Raw genomic sequence first — 21,986 nt, 5'->3', positions numbered from 1 at the left:
ATGAAATAACAACCCCTCCCCCCATAATTTTGCAAAATTTTAGGCAAACACAAGAAAGGCATGGTGAAGAAATCAGCTGTATGTGTGCTTGTGAAACTGAGAAAACAAAACAATTTCAGACAGAAAGCTCCTGTCAAGAATCTCAATAGGGTGCAGAACAGTTTCCTAGGTAACCAAGGCTAATTGCTGCCAAGGTGGAAATAAGTCAACAATGAAGGCACTGAGTAGTTTGCAGTTCTCAGCCATGCAAACATCCTAAATAAATTCCTTGAACAAGGAAAGAACAAAAGTTACTACTTGCTGTCTATGACTAATTTGAAATGTAAATGGGGCCTGTGGAATTCCTTTTTTGCTGTATTGCAATTCACAGTGAAGGCCGAAAGACCAGAGAGCTATTCTGTTTGTTACTAGACATTCACCCAGGGCCGAAGCCTGAAGTCTTTACTCAGGCTGAGCTCCCTCTGAAGTCAATGGGAGTTTTGCCTGAGTAAAGACTGAGCAAACAGTGAAAAAAGATCAGGATTTCACTCAAAGATTTTTTTGGTAGGAGCATTTACAGACAGTAAATAGGAATCACAGGCCAGATCTCAGCTGCTGTGAAGTAGCCTAGCTCTGCTGACTTGATGGTTGCGATGCCGATCTAACCAGTTAAGGATCTGGCCCCATTTTTTCACCTGCTAGCTGATGGCTACAAAATAAGTTATTGCAACTCCACCAAGTGACCCTGTAATATGTGAAAAATACAACATGGCATTCAAACATCCTTGAGGCTTCAAACACATTGAGGCAACAGACCAGGAAACAGGATGGATCAGGGGAATGGAAATAGGTTACTGAGCCTTTCACCTTTAACTCACTGATTTAATCTTGACCCAGATGGTGGTGATTGAAGGCGATTACCATCTGATGGTTGTTTGGTGGCCTGTGACAAATAAACTGGGGGTCTGCCTCAGTCTATTCCCAACTGGTCAAGTGTCCACATCATGATAAACACTATATGCTAATGGGCATCCCTGGCTGCAATCTCACCAGAGCAGCCAAGAACTGACCAGGTGTATAGTCTGGACTAGCCTCTCCTTCCCAGAGGGGTGGGCCATTGAGCTAAGTGGTTAGACATATCAGTGGGGTGATGTGGGAAAGGCTGCATTCTGTATTGCGTGTGCTGTGGATAAATATCGGACTCCAGACACCTTGTTTTTTTTACTCCCCTGTGAAAATCCAGAGTAAATGGGTTTAGTGAGAGGGTGCTCATCATGGGATGTAATCCCCCTCCTCCTCCTCCTCCGGCTTTGCAGTGCCCGCAGTCTCACTCCTCCAGTAATCTCTGCAACTGTGCTCAGTTCCTATGACAACTGACTTTGTCCTGTTGGGAATTCAGCATCCCTGTATCTTCAGATTAAAAAGCAACACTCATAAAACCTCACAGACTAACTGCACTGCTGGAATTCTGAATAAGGGACTCTCCTTTCAGTTGCAGTCCTTCTACCTCTAACCTCCTGGTCTTCAGAAAGCCACCGTCACACGCATTCTCTCTTCAGCAGCACTGCTCCAAGCCTTGCCCAAAAGGACTGATTTTAGCACAAGTGTTTTACCAGCTCATTAATTTTAAAAGCTATTTTCCCCCTCAAAAACAAGTGATTGTATTTGGAATTAGCTATTTGTCTTATGATGTCCTGTTCTAGAGAAAAAAGGGAAAGCCTATCAACTCCTCCAGCAGAGGGAAGACATCAGGAAAAAAAAATGCCACAGACAGGAAGGAGAGAATTAAACACTGAAATTAAGAATTCACCAGTCATGCCACAGGCTAGCAAAAGGAAAGTTAAGATAGCATAAAGAGCAGTTTTACCCATTTATCTTTCGTCTCTGGGTGTCTAATACTTAGCCATTTTCATCCAGAGATCACAAAAACAGGTAAGAAATACCACCCCAATTTTACAGGTAAGGGAACAGAGGCGCAGAAAGATTAAGGACAAAAGAGGCCACTGATTCTGGGCTCCTCAGTTTCTGAGAGACACACTTTGGGGCTGATTTTCATTAGTGCTGAGTACCCAGCGCTCAAAGCGGAGGCAATGGAATCAGCAGGTCAGGCGCTCCGCGTCTCTGAAGGCCATGCCACAAAGTGTCTCAAGCTGAGCGCCCAAAAATCAAGGCATTTGAAACCAGTGGCCACTTCTGAAAATTTTACAGTGAGTGACTTGCCTAACTTAGAGAATCAATGGCAGATCCAGGAATAAAACACAGGCCTCCTGACTTCCAGTCCAGGACTCATAAAAACAAACAACCAGACAAGCACACAAAAGAAACACCCCTGTAATGTGCTTGTGAAAAAAATCCTAGAATGACCTGGTTTATTTGAGTCCTATTGCTGGAAGAGTTTTCTCCCCGACCTGGTGATGAAGAATGCCTTTTTGCTTCTACTTTTTTAAAACAATGGGCCACATTCTCAGCTGGTGTAGAATGGGGATAGCTCTGGGGAAGTCACTGGAGCTATGCTGATATACACCAACGGAGAATATGCCCCTTTGTTCTGATGTTATATGGAAATAACAAATCTAGAGTAGCATTCAAAAAGAGTACAAATTACTCATACAACACAAAATCAGACATTTCCCTATAAGTAGGTCCTTGATTTTGATGTCAGTAACATCCACAATAATTGGCAGGCGGATGTGAAAGGCAAATAATGGGAATGTAGGGTTTCAAGTTAGCCTCCTAAACCAGAACTTTTATTTTTTAATAAACAGCACCACAACACACCTCCCCTCAATTATCAACACTTTAACAGTTATTTAAGATTGCATCATTCACAATGGCGAAAAACAAACTTGAATGACAGGTTTCAGAGTAGCAGCCGTGTTAGTCTGTATTCGCAAAAAGAAAAGGAGTACTTGTGGCACCTTAGAGACTAACAAATTTGAATGACTAATTTAGCTCTCAAAACCGTATAACCAACAAGCAAAACAGGATTATTTAGGTAACACAAATGCCTCTCCGTTGGAACACTCAAAATTGTGATTCTGCAATGCCACAAATCTTCATAGCTCTACTGGGATGGTATATCTGACATTATAAACCAAATCCACCCTTGTTCAGCCCTTGCAATAGTCACTTATAACAGTGCAAATGGAATGCAAACTAGGTGCTACCATCCTGATTTTGGTTACATTTTACACTGGAGTATTTGACGGCACAAGGTGCAGGGCAATGCTGAATCTTTTTTGCACCCTATGTTTTATTTTACAGTATTTACTGGGAGGCACTGGATGACTTCCCCAAGGCTTTTGACTGTATTTGCAAGATGAACCTGGGCAGCAAACCAGCCCTTTTGGGTTAGACTGTGTGGGATACTGCCTATCACGCGGTTTAGACATTGATGTAACAATGTAACAATTTTCATACAATATAGCATTTATAAAAGGATGTTTTGTGTCTTGCATTTGATGGAGCTGTTGACATGAATTACGCTGCTCTTCAGAGTTCTCGGCCCTTATCGATAAATTAAATATTTTGCAATTGACTTTGGTGAAAGTATCAAGGGGTTTTATTGGATGCCTTGAAGTTTACTTCCTAAGGATGACAGACTTTGATTCCCTGAAGAAAGAATCTTGACCCTAACTTTCTCTCTTTATGATCTCAATAATCTTCATTTGTGGGATCAATGCCTAAAAACCTAATTAATCATTCTGGTAAAATCTCCTCCAGTCTCCGCAAAGTCTCGGACTTTCTGACTGTCTCTCTTGCTGGATTCATCTCCTGGTCTACTGATCTCCTTTCCTGAAGTCACATTCCTCTTTAGTCTGTTCCTGCCTACCTCTCCATCCCCCACACCCTATCTTCTTTCCCAGTGTCTGCCTTTCACCAGCCACTTCTTCCCTTTCTCTCTCTTATATATGTCCTGGCTCCACTTCCTCTCTTTTGTTCTATTGTTTAGTTCATCCCAGCTCCTATATCAGAATCTCCCTTTCTTTCTCACCAGTTATATGTCTTCAATTCTAGGTCTCCAGTTCTGCTCTCAAGTGAGTTGCCCGCTCGTTCAGCTTGATTTCCCTGTGATCACAGTTCTCCTTGGTTTGTTCCGTCACCTCCTATTGGCTCTCCTCAATATGTGTTTCAGCTTCACTGCCCTTACTGTGTGCTTCCCTGATCCATGTCAGACTCTTAAACAGTTATTTTAAGATTGTACAACAGAAACTCCAAATCTCAAGGCACACAAGTGGCCAAATACACAAAAGACCACTCATCCTGTGTGCCAGGAACCATCTTGAAAGCTTTAATTAACCACACCTCCCATCTCCCCAAACACACACAATGTATGTTCTTTAATCAAATGCCCCCAGAACACTGTCTATTGGCTGCAGAACAGACCATCACAGGGTTAGTTCCTTTACCATCTCCTTAAAACACAAAGGTCAAATAAAAGTTAAATCAAGTGATGCTTTAAAAATGGCTGCTCATTACTGTACGTATTTTGCTCCCTGTGCCTTCTGAGTCATATTTTCTTATGTTTACTGTCTGTAACGACACTTTTACTATCGCCAGCATTCCAGAGCCAATATAGATGCAGGGAAAACAAGCGGTATGCTATTCTGTCTGATGCATCATCAAGACAATTTCCAGCTGAAGTGTGATACTAAAAACACTTTGGGCCAGACCCTCAGCAAGCGCAAATCAGCACAACTCCATGGACTTCAGTAGAACTATGTTGATTTACACCAGCTAAAGGTGTCATTAATATATAAGAAGACAGCTATGTTTTTCTATATAAAGACCAGCCTTCAGTAATCACAAAGGAAAAAATGCTTTGACTTCAAAACAGCAAATCCAATACAGAATTTGATATTTGATCCATTGCGGGAGATTAAATATGGGAAACCAACATCTTGTTTTTACACTTACTTTTCTGATCCTCAGTGCATTTTAATTTATTTAAATAGATTTCTAGGGCCAAACGCTCTGCGGATGCAAATGGATGAACTGACATTGAAGTCACTGGACTTGCAGCCATTTACCTGAGCAGATTATTTGACCCTTAAAGCTCCATTTCACTATCTTGCATAGATAATTTAATTACATTTCATGTTGTTTCCTGCAATCTTTTAAAAAAAATATAAAAGAATGTCACACAAACCATCTTGCATTTAGGTTAAAAGGTAACATTGACATTAACACCCAGCACATGGGGTTTACTGTTATCCTTGTTTCAGTGACTGAAAATCATTTTCTGTCAATGCAGCATAATTCTGATACTTCCCATTAGAGGTACGGTAATTGTAAATGCAGTAGTAAAATGCCCTTTTCCCCTTAAGGCTCACACTACCAGTCAGACACTGCTTAAGCAACTAGCCCTGCAATGCAGCACCAGCTGCACAGCTAATCAGCTCTGAGCATTAATTCCCAAAGTACTACCCTGACTGCATCAAGGCAGACGTCCTTCTCTTACTGATTGCAAGGAATGATGTTGCATATTTATACGCATGCACAGAGGGTAGATTCAGCAGAGTAGATTCCATCAGAATTTTGCATACAACTTATTTGAATCCCATGGAAGAATCCGAAGTTGCAAGGAGTTGAGTATGTTCTAGAGCAATTCATCTCCCTTTTGAGGTTTCTGTCCTGCTCTTGTTTTCTGTACCGTCTCTCTGTGCTGGCCCTGTCCACAAGAGACTGGACTTATTAAGCAGTTTTCCCGGCTAGGTCATTATCCCTGACCCAGATTGATCCCTGACTGTTTACAATGCCGTTTCCCACCCCCGGCCTTACTACAATCAACGCCCACCCCTACATAAAAAAGGATCAGAGAAGATTAAAACAGATGTAATGGGACCATGAGAGAGAATTTATGATCCTGATTCAATAAAGAGCATCCTGTATGGCAAATGAAGGGGAAATGGGTTATCAGCCAATTTCTTTGATTTAAAACTATATGCCAAGGCAAAATAAAAGCAACATTGGGTCAAATTCTGAGCTTGTTTAATCTGGTAGTCTGTAGCATATAAGCCTCAGACAGGAAGTAACCAGCTTCACACGCAGTTGATTGATCCTGAAGAGAATCAGGTCCAGTGTGGATGGGGCAAGAAGGAGATCTGCATCTATTCCATGTGCAAGAAACACATGCAACCACACTCCTTGGTGCCAACTCTAAGCAACTCTTCATGCCTCTCAGGCAGAATCGGTTTCTCCATACACCCAGGATTTGCACTAGCTTCTATCTCCACAGTGCCTAGGAGGGCTTTGTCCGGTGGAATCTATTTGGACCAGGATTTGGTTAATTGTGAGCAGTGGGAGATGTTGACCTAGAGGGACATTTTGAATGTTGATAATAGAGGGGAAAAGGGATGAAAAAGAGAGGAAGAGCTATGAAAGCCCACGGATACAAAGGGGGGGAGGAGTAACAGGTGATAAGTGAGAAGGAAAGAAAACTGAGAGGAAAAGAAAAGAGTGAGGGACTGAGATGATAATCAACTAAAATATCAATGTATATTTAAATAAAAAGGGGGGATTGTACCAAGATAATAGACAGATCAGAACAGTTTCTCCTGCCTGGTTTCTCCTAACATTACAGCTGACCAGCAGTCAGCATGGGCACCATTGCACTGAGTTCAACACTGACATTATGCAATAATTGTAGCTGAACCAGCCCCTTCTCTAGCATGCAGTCTAACACACCCGTTGCACTAATGAAATCAGTTTCGATACATCAGCTCTACCAGCACCTCTCCATGGTTTAGGCAGCAGAAATTGCTGTTCTTTATTAATGTTTCTGTCTATTTAGAAGCATGCACTGTATGGGAGCAGGAGCTTGAAGTTAGTTTTATCAACACTTTAGACAGCACTGTGCCTGAAAACTGCACCAAACTGATCATGTACTGGCATGAATTAGTCTCAAGGAATGAAATGTGACCCATTGCCTCCTCTCACCCCGCTAAAATATATCCTGGCGCTGAGTGAAATTGATTTCTGTAAAGTACTGAATCTACTCGGTGCCAAGTTAAAATGATTTTCTGAAAGCAGCTATCAGGTTTTCTTTCTTAGAGACAATGATATCCCATTCTCACTTTCCCTACTCTCTGCACAGCAGATAGCTTTAAAGTTTTCACTAAGTGTGTTTCCAAAGATAGGAGGAGGTTCATTCACACAATCTGATCTACACAATTGTGGCCTGGTGTCTTGATTTTGTGCACGTCAACAAACAATTTCTTGCGCCTGACAGTTCTTTTGGCATATTCTATGCAATGCATTGAATGGAACAATAATAAATAAATTGAGACTTTGCATTTCTGCAGTGCCCGATCTGAATGTGCTTTACAAACACAGCTAACCTAGCCTCATAACCACTCTGAGAGGAAAATGCCTTTGTTACCGTTTTACAGATGGGAAACCAAAGCACAGAGAGGTTTAAGTGACTTGCCCAAGGTCACACAGGGAGTCAATGGCCATGCTTACCAAATCTCTCTCCCTATCTACTCTGACTCCCCTAACCTTGAGAAGCAAACGTCTAAAAAGATTCTCACTTCCTTTGTCAGACAGTCTGAATCTAGCTCAGAACCTTTGCGGAGAGGCTGTTCAGCTTGCAGCGGGTCTACTTCTGAATGCTAAATAAGCTCCCAGACTACACACTTGCTCTCAGCAGAGCTTAAAAAGAAATCTCAGACAGCGCTCTGAGATGTTGGCATGGCAACGTGGAAAAGAAAATCTGCACCTCCCGGCATTCTTAGATGCAACAGCAGCTTGTTTATGTGACTTGTTATTTTTTAAACGGTTTGATGGCAGCCCTCTTTGCTTGGGAGATTAGGGAGCATCTCTTGCTTTGTATGAATAGGCATATATTTAATCTTGCATGCCATGGTGTACCTACATTTAACTAGATACGTATCTGGGATGGGGAAAGGAGGAGTATGTGTGGCTGGCTGTGCTGGAGAGAGGCTGGTCTAAGACACAGTGCCCTGAATTTGCGTTTGCGACTGTGGTTAGCAGTGAATTAATAGTGCATCCAAACCACAGACATTAGATACCATAAAAGGAAAATGAGAGAAAGTGATTTAAAATGAATATAGGTGACTCGGTTAATGACTAGCACAGGGGCAGCGGTAAACATTGGCAGAGCTTCCCCACACTAGGATCCTCAGGGACCACAAAGCTCATAACTGCCTGAGGCTGCTAGCAAAGGACATGGAAACTTTAAAATGAGGCAAGCAATATACACCGAATCCTCGTAGGGCACAGTCAGCCATTGCAGCCAGTGGAGTTACTCCAGGGATGAATTTGCCTGCCTCTTTGGAAGGAGTCAACGGAAAACCTGCAAAATTTCACCCACCTAGGTATTTGAACTCAGATTACAAGGACTGTCAGAACTACTGAAAAGCAAAGCTTTATGTTTGTTTAATTGACTGTCAGCCAAATCCTCTGGCCTCAGATCTGCACTTGGATGGGAGATTATACCCTAGCATGGCCCAAGATGATAATGAAGTTTAATGATAATCTAACAACCCCTTGCCACCATCCCTCCCTGCTGAACATTGTAATGCACGCCTGCGTTTTTGCCATGCTGCCATGCAAACAGGTTTCGTTCTGCTTGAATGAGAGAAACAGAAGAGACACTGCCCTTGGTACCGTGGGAGCGAGGGTGCATCATGATGGCTGTCTTTCCTGATTGAGCCAGCTGTGTCATTTGGAGCCACCGGCAGCCATCAATTTAGCAACGTCTGATGGAGAACTGACAAGTTGCTCCAGCCTCAGCTTCTCTCAGCGGCATGTTGCGAATGCTAAATAAGCTAAAATGGCCATAACAGGCTCAGATGACATTTTGTTCCCCATCCACTTATGCACATGGCCCCTGATTCAGGAAGGGCATTTAAACACCTGCTTAAGTTTGACTCCAAAAGGACTTAACCACATAGTTAAAGCTGAGCACATGCTTACGTGCCCTTCCGGAATAGGGTTGCTTTCCTGAATCAGGGCCCTGGCTGGTTTATATAATTACTTTTTCTAATTTCTGGTATCCTTGTGCCCTTTCCCCTTCCCCTCCTGGTGTTGTGTATATTGCCCTAACTTAGACTGCAACTTCAGGGTGGGAGATGGCATTTTCCTAAGTGTTTTGGGGCAGGTAGCACAAAGGGCATCTCTGACTAGGCCAACTGCACTAAGCCCTGGCTGCTGCTGTGATACAGCTTAAAAATAATCATTATAAAATTCTCAGCCTTCTTTATGCAAGTGAAGAATCAGCGAAGCGACGTGGCAGCACGCCATTCACAGGAGATGCTGAGTCAGAGCACCGTCAGCTCTCTTGCTCCTCGGTCCTTTGAGCTCAGATGGCAAGCAGAGGGGTTTGAGGAGGGAGACACATAGCCATTCACAGTACAAATGCTCTTGGCATTGCTAAGGAGCACTGCTGTTGGCCTGGAGGATGAGCAAGACAGTTGCAAGAGACAGAGATAGAGACACACCTCTTGTGGAGGGGCAGTGTGACCCAGCAAATGGGGTGCTGGGAGCCTGGAATCTATTTCTGGCTCTGCCAGTCCTGCTGTGTGAGCTTGGGCAAGTGACTTCACCTCTCTGTGCCGCAATATCCCCTCCCACCCTTTGTGGGCCTTGTCTACCTAGATTAAACTCTTCAGGGCAGGGACCATCTGTTGCTATGTGTATGTACAGCTCCAAGCACAATGAGCCCTGATCTTGATTAAAGCCTCAAGACATTACTGTAATATTAATCATACTACTTCTGATACTCTAGTAATGGCGGAAGCAGATTGGCCTATTGCAAAGAATGAGGGGAGAGTGTCAAAACTCCATCTAGACCAGCCACTAATGAGGGACAGAGGCAGTAACACTGGAAGGCAAAGTTCTGTCCAAGGAGGGAGGATGGGGATTATCAACAATAAATAAATCAGCCCACAGTAGTGAATATAGCCAGGGTCTGCCTCTTTGTTGCGTGTCTTTTAATTGACAGGATACTCCTTCTTCACGCAAGAAGTGAAGGATGAAGCACAGAATCAAAAGCAGCAGTGATCTGTCAATTTCACATCCTCACAGTAGAAGCTGGCTATACCAGAATGATAAGAGCATCGTTAGAATTTTTTAAAAGGCTGTTTCTGTGAATACAGGTTTTAGGATATATCATGTATTAAGAGTGTGGTTGGAATGATATGTTGTCAAAGATGTTTCATCCAGATGTCAGCCTTGCTATTCCAGGTGTTCTATCAATGGGCTTCTCAATGCCATTACTTATGATGTTATCTGGGAACATCAACTGCAACAAGTTAGCCCTCTTGTTGCCATGACTACAGAGTTGTATTCAGCTCACATCTCCATCCTGAAAGAATCTTAGCTATTTATTCCTGGTTCTCTTATTATGATAAGAAAGAAAATATTACAACTAATTAAAATAATAAATGGGGCCAATTTATTTATTTATTTAACCAATACAACTCATTCATTGTCTCTTCCAGCCAGATTCAACCCTGATGTATGTGACTGTAACTTCCATGGAGTTATTATACGAAGGCTGGCGTAGGATGGGATTGTCAAAAGTGCCCGAGTGATTAGAAGCACAGGCTGGAATTTTAAAAGGAGTTTTATAGCGTTAGATGATTGACAGGCGAATTTCAATAGGTGCCTAACTCCCTCAGGCATCTTTGGAAATCCCAGCCATAAAAGTATTTGTGCTCCTAAGTCACTTAGGAGCTTTTGAAAATCCTTCCCTTGGGCGTTCTTGGACAGACTTTTCAGAAGCCTCAGTACCTACATTGGGGCCAGATTTTCCAAAGAGCTCAGCTCCCATTTAGTAACCTAAACAAGTAGACAGATTTTCAAAGGCATTCATCATACAGCGGCTCTTGCTGCTCTCAATAGGTGCTATTGGGTGCTGAGCTCTTTCGCAAATCTGGACATTTCATGTAGGTGCCTAGATGGAAGCTGAACCCTTCTAAAAGTCTGGCTGAGGACTTTTGAAAATCTGCCTCACCGCTTTTCTATACATTGAAGCAGACGAAGAGTCAGCATCCAGGCAGCATGACAGCCTTGTCAGCTCAGAGAAGAGATATGATCTTAAAAACTGCAGGATGTAATGAAAAGGGGCGGCAAAGAGTTAAAATACAGCTCCCCAAAGAGACAGTGACTGATTTATGACAGGTTTCAGAGTAACAGCCGTGTTAGTCTGTATTCGCAAAAAGAAAAGGAGTACTTGTGGCACCTTAGAGACTAACCAATTTATTTGAGCATGAGCTTTCGTGAGCTACAGCTCACTTCATCAGATGCATACCGTGGAAACTGTAGCAGACTTTATATATACACAGAGAATATGAAACGTGGGGTGGGAGGAGGTATTGTTTCATATTCTCTGTGTATATATAAAGTCTGCTACAGTTTCCACGGTATGCATCCGATGAAGTGAGCTGTAGTCACGAAAGCTCATGCTCAAATAAATTGGTTAGTCTCTAAGGTGCCACAAGTACTCCTTTTCTTTTTGACTGATTTATGAAATTCCTCAAAGGGAGGGGGAAAACTAAACATGGGTGAAGATTGAACTAAATTGAACATCTTACCAAACTTAGCAAATGATCATGTAAGCCACAGAAAAAGACCGAGGCAAGGGCAAATGCATTTGCAGCAGTTATTAAACAAACAGAGCCAGGGGACAGCTATTTTAGAAGGTGAGAGGGAGAATTACCCTGGCCTCATTCCCAGTCCCCTCCAAATGAACCACTGAGGAGGAGCTATACAAGAGTCTTAACAGAGAATGGTGAAAAGTATTTCCCAAGGAATGCCCCAAAGAGCTTGCACTCTAAAGCTTCTGTCTATGCCTTCTCCAACAACATAATTTGATCATGTCTGATGTATTCAGACAAGATGTCACAGAGAATGAGATTCATGTTACTTCTAACAAGCAATGCATGAATTTCAGATCTGTGAAATGCAATGTATGTTTGCTAGTGTCTATCAGCAAGCACGATGCATGGTGTATAGTAATTACTATCACGATTTCCTGGGAAAAAGGAGAGAGACTGGCATGCTTAATTAAAGCTTCGTCCCTGTGGGACTACGCAATGAAATGATAAGAAGTATTCTTTGAGCTTTTTAAAAATAAGGAATGAAAGGGAGTAAACACAAAAATCAGATTTATCTTTAGATCTCACTGATTTTCCTTCTTCTGAGCTGTTTCATTTGCTTCTCCTATTTCTTGTACTTTGTTCTAAATGTATTCCAACTGAAAATGCACAGTTGAAACAAAAGGCAGGGAGGTCTCCCCCCGCATGCCAGATGTTACACAACCTGCTGGAGCCTGAAGATGCTGTCTTAATTCTATTAACACGATGTCAGCTTCAAAACTGCAAGGGCTGCGGTGCAGTGTGAATAGCTGAATGAAGAGGAGAAATACTGCAGTAATGTCGGGACTGCCAAAATCATCAACTCCCACTGCCCAAGCTCCCCTGGAGGGCAGAAGGCTGATGCCAACAAAAGCCCCATTTGCTTGCTCGCTGGTGCTGTGGAAGTATCATGATTGGTACCAGCAGTGGGCTGTGTGTGTGTGCGCACGTGTCAGAGAGTGCGAGAGAGATGGGGTAGGAGAAAGGAAGATTAAATTAGGGAAGTGATCAGAGGGAAAAAAGTATGAATGTATCAAGGACAAATTGATTACCAGTCTGAGGGAATTTCACTGTGAGGGAAGCTGGCATACACATCCTACTGTGCTCATGAGGCCCCTAGACTCTCGCAATCAGGCTTGACAAATGCAGCAGCTTTTGGAAGCAGGCTTGCAGACGTGCCTGAGTCAAAGTGGGGAGAGGGTGCTTTAGCGCTCTTTGGGGCTGCTGGCTTGGTCCAGCTCCCATTAAAGTCAATGGAAGGTTTCCCCATTAGTTTTCAGTGGGAGCTGGGTCAGGCCCCAGCTGAGTGCTAAATGCTAGTGACCTTGAGCAGGTCTCTGAATCACGCCCCCCTGCTGCAGAGTCAGCACAAGCAATTGCGCACAATTGCTCCACCTGACTGGGCTCAGACTCTGCTTGGCAGTGCGGTCTCTCAGCATTGCCTGGAGCAAGATTACAGTGTTTATAAGGAGGGAGTGCAGCGGCCAGACACAGACATGAGAACCCTACACTGTATGTTACTTTGTTTTACTGCGGTGATATTCTTTCTGACCCAAGGAGTACCCTATTACCAGGCAGACCGGTGGTTCAGTGTCCTCACAGGGTATGTCTACACAGCCCACGGCAGCCGTAAAAGTGGCTGCGTATACAAGCTTTTGAGCATCTACACAGCTGTTTTTAGCGTGAGCCCCATGAGACTGAGTCCATTGCCTGGGCTGGGATGCTCACTGCTGCGGGCTGTGTAGACGTAACAACGGAGTGCTGCCATGTGGGAGACCCAGCTTCGACTCCTGGCATGGTGTATTCGCTGCCAGGGGCAGCGGGCCCTTAGAATGCTGAAGAGGCTACGGGTGCCTTTCTGTGGTGGTCGGGGACCCTGGCCAGACTCCTCAGCCAGGAGGCCTGGCAGCAGCTGCGAACTGTGAAGCCTAAGTAGCCAAGGGCAGCGTGCAGGAAAACACTAGTATGGATCGGGGGGCTTTGTCCGTGTGATACGGTACAGTGGTTAAAGTGAGCGTGAGCGTGCTCTTGATCACCGTCTCTCTCCTTGGGAAATGAGAGTCTCAAAGCCAACTTGCAGGTACGCACTGCCTCTGTTCCTCAGATTTAGTAACCGTGCCAGGATGGCCCTTCAGTGCAGGATCCCCAGCTGCTTCTCTGGAGAGAGTTAATGCCTGTTTACAGACTAATGGGTCAGGGAGGAGTTTTGTAAACACATTTCTTAAATGTCTTCATGGAGTTTGGCTGAGCAAGCAGCGGTGATCACGAAGAACCGCTCTATAAAATGAACAGCCCAATCAGGATGTATGTGAATTCAGAGGGTAACAGGACTTGCTTCTCCCCAGGTTTCTTTTCAGGCCATTCTCCCCTCACTGCCCTGAATTAGCTTCCCTGAGGCAGATGCTCATTGTTTCTAGTAGGGCAGCTGCTATTTCATCCCTTTCTTTTTACTGTCACGAATTCTTTTTCGGGTGTCTCTTCTGTTTCTCTACTGTTTTCTGCCTCTTCCTTGCCCCCTCGCTCTGCCACCAAACTCTTTCTCTCTCCTTTCCTTTTATGCTTGTCTCTCCATTTTCTTACCCCAGGCTCCTTCCTTTCAGCTTCACTCTCCGCTCAAGCCCCAAGTTCACTCCAAACTCCCTCCCGTTACCTCCCCAGTTTCCCCTAATCATTCTACATTCCCCTTCTCCTCCTGTGTCACTTACTGCCCATATTTTACCAATCTCTGGCCCCCATCCACTTATCACCCACCAAAACACTATATACCCCCTCACTGCAGAGCCGAACCATCTATCATGTACTCCCTCCCACACACCTCTCTGGTGGATTTATATTCTCTGGAGAGGGAGGTTGGGCTAGTCACTCGTCTCACTGTTGGGCAATGGTCTCTGCTGTAATTTTTCAGCAGCCTGTCCTCTCCCCGAATATTGGGGGGTTGTGCATATCAGTGAAGCACTCCACGTTTGTCAGGCTGGCAGGACCAGCATTCGGCACATTGGCAAACAGCCATTACTTCTCCGACATCAATTGACAAGACAACAAAGTACCCTGGCCCAGGCCACTATCCCGTGGCTCTGAAAATGTCATTCTGGGAACTCTCTCAAGTTGTTAAAAAGTAATTCAACAGGTAACAACATGAGCAATCCAAACCCCCTACGTTATAGCCCTACTTTAGGTTATCATGAAGAAAGAGATCAATTAACTGAGTCATTATACATAATGACACATTAAAATGACTTATAAGGAAAATATTTTACAATGAATCCAGCTATTTTTACTTTCAGTTATATAAATTGGACAGATTAGTCATCACATTACCGAATAAAAAAGAAATTCAATAACAACTACCTTTTAAACATACTAAACAAGCCTGATCATTTAAAGTCCTTTGCAAGTTACATATGTGTTGGATTTTGAATGAATAACCTACTGAGGGTGTTGTGAGCCTTCAGTAAGATTCCGGAGCTATCCCTTCCGAATTCCTGACCAGGACTTTTCAATGACCAAAGTGCTACTATTACAGATTAAAAATGAGCCAAGAGCATGCTGGGAGAAGACACTCCAAGATTATTCAGGACTGTGCAGATACTGATTCAAAACCTATTGAAGTCAGTCCACTCAACAGTGAAGTACATATTTATAAAGTTTATACAGAAATACTCCCTTAAGAACACATACTTCACATAACAACAGTTAGCTTCATGAGAGCTACAGTTCTGGTCCTGTATTCCTGGAGCACCCAAAATAGTCACTGAAATTAAAGACAGCTCTGGACTTGTATTCCTGGAGCACCCAGTATATTCATTGAAATTAATGGGGTGGGTGTGTATGTGGGCACACACACACACTTACTGATTTATATGAGTATTCGGGGTGTTCCAGGAATATATATAAATCAGGGATCTCTGGATCTATTCTATTCTCAATAACTGATAATAAAAAAACGCATTCATTTTACAGAAATAATTCATACAATATCACTGCCAACACTTGCACTCTGTGCTGGCTACGAGTGGGGTAATCGGTGCTCTTGGAGTGCCAGAACATCTGACTTTCACAGCACTGTTCTCACAGTATCTCATCATCATGATCTCTCCTCTCAACAAGAAGGCTTGCCAACCAAGCCTGATTTCATTCTTTCTTTAGATTACAAATTTGGTCCATAAAGGTATCTGTATAGATGTAATATACATAGACTTTTTAAGGCTATGTCTACACTACTGCAGTAAGTTGACCTACGCTACGCAACTCCAGCTAGATGAATAACGTAGCTGGTGTTGACATATCTTAGGTCGAGTTACTGCGGGGAGGCGACGGGAGAAACTCTCCGTCGACTTACCTTACTCTTCTCGTCAGGGATAGAGTACAGGAGTCAACCGGAGAGCGATCGGCTGTTGATTAGGCGAGTCTTTACTAGACCCGCTATATCGACCGCCAGTGGAGCTTAGTATTGCATGACTTTTTGATTACAAAATTAGCACTATACAGTATCAATGTATACTGTAGAGCCATTTAACATGTAGTTAAATGGGGGAAAAGAAAGAAGGCTGCAGTGGACACATTTATATACAAGGGATCTGCTATGCTACTGCCCTTCCTTACACTTTATACAACAAAACAACATCAAGAATGACTTTCTAAGGACTATTCCACAATCTTAAAGCTGGATCCTGCCCTACTCAGTCTTATGCCACTGGGGGGCAAGATCAGGCCCTGAGTCTACCCTGCAGCAGTACCCTCGCTGAAATTCCCCTCCATTGATTTTGTTTCCATTTACAAGGGGGACACTGATCCTGCTCTGTAACTCAGCCATTACCAGTACGATACCAACGGAGATTAATCAAAGCCACTTCAACAGGCTGACACAGAGGATTCCAAAACTGAGGTCAGGCTCAGTAAATCTTAGGCAGATGCTAAAAGAGAGACACAACGGTAAATGTTAATGGTGCAACCCTAAGAATGTCACTTGTGGTGAGGTATTATACGTGCTTCAGTGATAACGGTTACTTCCCACTTCAGTTTCAGAGTTGGGTGAGATGCCTTTGTCTGAGCTGACTACCTCTAATGCTGGCCTTCCTCTCAGCCCTTGAGTTTTACAGCACGAGCTCTGTGATGGGGGGCAGCGCAGGAGTGGAGGAGACTCCACGGCCACAGCAGAAGCAGGCCACACCGTGCCAGGTAGCGTCATGGGGTTTTGAGGGTTACATCTCAATTTCTTACTGGCACCTGAGTTAATCAGAGGCAGCTGAGCCTAGTTAGGCTGACAGCCTCAAAACCGAACTGAGCTCTTATCAGAAAGGATCAGGCAAGTATCTAGTGACCAGAAGAAAGGCCCTGTTTGTACTTATGCTTCCATTCAGGTATTTTTTTGTCCTATACTTATAGACGACAGCATGAAGACAGCACAGCCAGCATTTCTTCTAGTTTGTGTTACTGTGGTTGCCCCAGAGAAAAATGCTATAAATAAATTTGAAGCCCCAGTTTGGTTTAATTATATTACTTTACCTTGGCTCCCTGTGCACTTTCAACTGTCAGTTCTTAGAAATGTACTGTATTTTAGGTTATTATTAATTATTTGTATTACAGTAGTACCTAGAAGGCCTGACTGAGATCGGGGCTCCATTGTGGTAGAAATTGTAGATACACGTAATAAGAGACAGTCCCTGCCTCAAAGAGCTTGCAATGTAATTAGGTAGACAGACAAAGCGTGGGAGGGTAAATAGAGGTGCAGGGGGGTAAAGTGGCCCATCCAACCTCACATAGATCAGTGGCAGAGCCAAGAATTGAACCCAGGTCTCCTAACCTAATGCCCCAGCCATTGGACTACCCTGCTTCAACTTTAAATGCCTTATTGGCCAACCCCTTGCCTCAGAAAGCGTTACCTAAATTATAAGAGAAATCATGGAATTAACAAGATGTTTGCTGATCTGCGCTGCCAGAGCCTTGTCCCATCTCATTCCCCATCTGTAAATTGTATAATTAAACAATAAGGTCTATCTTAGATACTTATATGGCTCCAATCACTGTAGCATCTCAGTGCCTCATGCTTTTCAACGTATTTATCCTTACAACTCCCCAGTGAGGTACGGCAGTGGTATTGTCCCATTGTACAGATGGGGAACTGAGGCCCAGAGAGACAAAGTGACTTCCCCCAGGTCACACAGGGAGCTTATGGCAGAGCAGGGAACTGAACCCTGACCTCCCAAGAAAACATGACCTATCAGGAAAGGCTGAAAGAATGTGGCATGTTTAACCTACAGAAAAGTAGACTGAGGGAGCCTTTCAGAACAGCCTTCAAATAGGTATAGTGTTGTTATAAGGGGCTGATGATTAATTGTTCTCCATGTTCACCAAGGGTAGGAGAACAAATAATCAGCTTAACTTGCAGCAAGGGAGAGTTAGGTTAGATCTTAGGAAAAACTATCCAACTATAAGGATGGTTAAGCTCTGGAACAGGCTTCCAAGGGTGGTTGTGGAATCCCCATCACTGGAGGTTTTTAAGAACATTAGACAAACACCTGTCAGGGATCATCGACCTGCCTCAGTGCAGGGGGCTGAAGTAGAGGACATTTTGAGGTCCCTTCCAGCCCTCCATTTTTGCAATTCTATGTCCCAGGCTAGCTCTGTAACTACTGGACCATCCTTCCTCTATTACTTGTTATAAAGTGCTTAGCATACAATATAATAATAAAATATAAGGAGGGGAGAATGTGGGTGATTAAAAAAGCACTATGTACAGGGCTGGATTTTCACCTTATGCAACCCTAGGCATGGCATCTTCGGTGCCCCCGCAGCCTACAGCTGACCTTTGCGTTGCACACAGTTTTATAGAGGTAAGGTGCCCGTAGAACGCAGGCACCCGTAGGCACGTGCCTACTGTGCCTAACTGGAAATCCGGCCCTGTACATAGTGCTATGACTATTTGCGGTTAAGTATAAAAGGAAGTTAGATTAGTGGGAAGGGAAAAAGAAAAGGAGTACTTGTGGCACCTTAGAGACTAACCAATTTATTAGAGCATAAGCTTTCATGAGCTACAGCTCATTTCATCGGATGCAAACCGTGAGCTGTAGCTCACGAAAGCTTATGCTCTAATAAATTGGTTAGTCTCTAAGTCCTCCTTTTCTTTTTACAGATACAGTACGGCTGCTACTCTGAAACCTGGGAAGGGAAAGGGATCCTTCTACCCAAAGGACAACCAAGAACATGTCTGCACTACTGCTTGCACATCAGGTTTACTTTATCTCTGGGCTTTTGAGTTGTTGCTAACCACAAGGATAATCTTTCAACATTTAAATCTATATATTTTTAACAGACCTATCATTTCCAGCACAATCTCTTATGAAACTACTTTGGGGTCTGGAGATTTAAAACTATCCAATTGCTGAGAAATTATGTTTGGCATAAAGTGCTGTCAACGGCCAGTAAATGGTGCTAAAATGATCTTCTTAGCATGCATGTATGCATGCACTGAGGGAAGCAGTGTCTGCAAAAGAGAGAAATTTCCCCTGCATTGTGCATTCAGGGCTTAAATTGTGAGTTTTGCAAAGGAAAGATTGCTGTTTGCGTCGAAAATAAGAAGCCCGTCTTGCATATTTTATTCATTTTGACACAATCAGATTTTTCTTCATCAGCCCGAATCCTAAAGTCCTTATCCAATTGATACACCAGTGAAACTCCCAATGATTGCAAGGGGAGATATGCCTGTGTAAAGTCAGAAAAAACACAGAGGGCCAGAATATGTCACCCTTACTCATGTGAGTAGTACCTTTCTCCATGAGTAATCCCACTGATTTCAGTAAGATACTACTCAATGGAATGGTAGCAGAATCTGGCCCTGAGAAAAGACTTCAGGATTTGTCCTGGGAAAAGGGGAACATTATCACACAGTAACTGATTGGGTTTTTTTGCTTCATGATATTACAATAGACCTGACTCTCATCTCCCCTACACCAGAATATCCAAGGAGCTTCTTGGGGGTTACATCTGACTTTCACCAGTCAGAAACTAGGCCCACTGTCATATATTATTTAATGTTTATATTAGCGTATTGCCAGCTGTCCTGAATCAGGGTCAGGGTCCTGCTATGAGTTGAGCATGGTACCTACACAGATGAAAAAAACATGATCCGTGTCATGAAGGGTTGGGGCTACCCCATCAAAACCGAAAGCTTTATGGTACAAGTCTCTTTTTTTGCAGTGGAGGAATTAAAAGGATCGCAAAGGAAGTACTTATAAAAGCAAACACCATGGCTTTGCTCTCTTAAAGCTCGCACAGCACATGTGGTAAAACGCAATGTGTTCACCTTCAGACCAAAGTGACCTCAAAGCAAGATATTATAGGAGAAAGGAAGGGTGGACCGGAGTCTGGCTCTGTCACCTGCTGTTTCTCTGTCTCCTGTGGATAGCTCTCCATTGATCCCATTCTCTTTGGTTCTAGAGTATGTGCCCTGTTGCCCGCGTTCACCATATCCTGCTTCCTCATCCTCTCTGTATGGAAATCCGTTGGCACTTCTGACCAGTCCGGCACCTGCACCAGCTTGCTCCTTAATTTCAGGGGAATGCGGGTGTGAAGAAGCCTCTGTTAGTTGACTTGAAGTCCAGTGCGGTGCCTTGGCTTCATCCTTCCTATCATCTGCCATTTTCCCTCTCTTTCTCTGTCCTGTAATTACAGTAGTAAAATAGATTAGCAGTGATCCGGGAATGGTTTCCCTGGCTCATTGTTTACAACCCTAGCATAGCTCATACACATTTCTCAACTACATTGTCAGGGAACCCCAAACCACTGCCAGGCAAGGGGTTTAAAAGTAAATCAAAGGTCACTCTGCACATGACTGAGCTGCTTTAAAACAGATTATTAAACTTTATGGGCCAGAATCAGATTGACTTCAGTGGATTACGCTGGTTTCTGCCACTGATTTCTTGATGGAAGATCTTTCATGAATCAGTTTTTGGTTCAGTGAGTTCAAAAACATTTGGATATAAGTCATGGCGAATGACTCATTCCTCATGGAAACAATGACATCTCCTGGTGATGGAGGAGGAGAATGTGATAATGACTCTTCAGCTACAGCTACTATTATTAATTATTAGTTGTACTTCAGTAACACCTAGAAGCTCCAGTCATGGACCAGGACCCCACTGAGCTAAAACAAAAAGATGTTCCCTGCCTCCAAAGAGCTTATAATATACTGCTAGACATGGCAGAAACAATATTCATGAATATTCATTTGGATTCTGAACCTATGTTTTGCCTTTGCCACATTTAGATCCCTTCTTATTCATGATTTGCAAACATTCATGCACATTTCTTTTGTTCATATAAATGTTTGGGGAATAGCTGCTCTTCATACAAGCCTTTGTGAATAAAGGTATTTAAGCATGAACACAAATAACACATCACTACTCCTCATTTGCTATTCTCCTGTTTAAAATGTTTCATTTATCCCATCAGGGAGCAGAAAAAATACCATGGGACTTAGGCTTTGTCTTCACTGCACACAAAAAAGTGTGGCTTTATATCAAGAGTTAGCTAGCTTAATGGACAATCCTAGTGGAGACAAGGCACAGTAGGTATTACCTGGATATAGCTCATTGAGCTCAGCCCCAGGTGGGAAGGGCATTGGGTTCAACGTGACAAGCTAATCTGCTATGTCACGGCTAAAAATGACTTGCGCTGCGTCTCCACTATGATGTAAAAGAACACACTTTTTTTTTTTTATTATTAGTGAAGACAAAGCCATAGTTGGCCAATCACAAAGAGCGAACGGTCTAAGAAAAGAGTTTGCAAACAACTGATAGGCTGAAAATTGCTTGTCAGAACTATTCTGTAGATAGTTAGGATAAACAAATGTAGTCACAGGAATCCGGATCAGTTTGTAGCTGATTTGCAAACAGAACAAAAGGCTAAATTGTCTGATAACTTGTACACAGCAAAGAATTTCCGGCCCTCTTATCATATATTGACTTTCTGAGCTACTGACTAATTTTTCTTTTAATGAAAAACCCTGTTGAAATAAGAATATTAGTGTTCATTTACAATAAAAATATCAATCACTCCATTTAATCCCCATATAAAAGTGACTAACATATACTCACCTGCAGAAATATAGCATTGTGTATATTAGATACTAGATGGCATACTTCTTTGGGGAACATTGGACTGAGTAAAGACCCTATTTTCTCTTTGCTGTAGTGAAAATGGGAAGCTTAGCAAAATCACAAGGTGCATTGGGGTGGACAGAAGGACTTATGCATCTCAGTCAGCCACAAAAATATGATACTGTTTTATATTAACTAGTCCTTGCCCTGTGCTTTCTCCCAGAGCCAGTGCTAGGCCTAAGCAGACTAAGCAATTGCTTAGGGCCGCGAGCAGCTCAAGGGAGCCCCCAATTTGCCTGTTAATATT

At 43.2% G+C, this 21,986-nt stretch overlaps 1 protein-coding gene across 31 annotated transcripts in view; it reads right to left on the bottom strand.

Moving 5' to 3' along the window:
• The window catches only part of MAP2 (microtubule associated protein 2), a 346,697-nt gene that overhangs the window by 77,639 nt on the left and 247,072 nt on the right, over positions 1-21,986 (bottom strand). For all 31 annotated transcript variants that reach the window (XM_048868503.2, XM_048868498.2, XM_048868513.2 and 28 more), the window contains one exon: positions 19,959-20,240. In XM_048868503.2, coding sequence (XP_048724460.1) covers positions 19,959-20,220 — 262 coding nt within the window. In that variant the 5' untranslated portion in view covers positions 20,221-20,240. The remainder of the gene's footprint in view (positions 1-19,958; positions 20,241-21,986) is intronic.

The sequence above is a fragment of the Caretta caretta genome, chromosome 11 (genome assembly GCF_965140235.1).
Source record: "Caretta caretta isolate rCarCar2 chromosome 11, rCarCar1.hap1, whole genome shotgun sequence".
NCBI lineage: Eukaryota > Metazoa > Chordata > Testudines > Cheloniidae > Caretta > Caretta caretta.
This window is presented reverse-complemented; position numbering and strand designations above follow the sequence as displayed.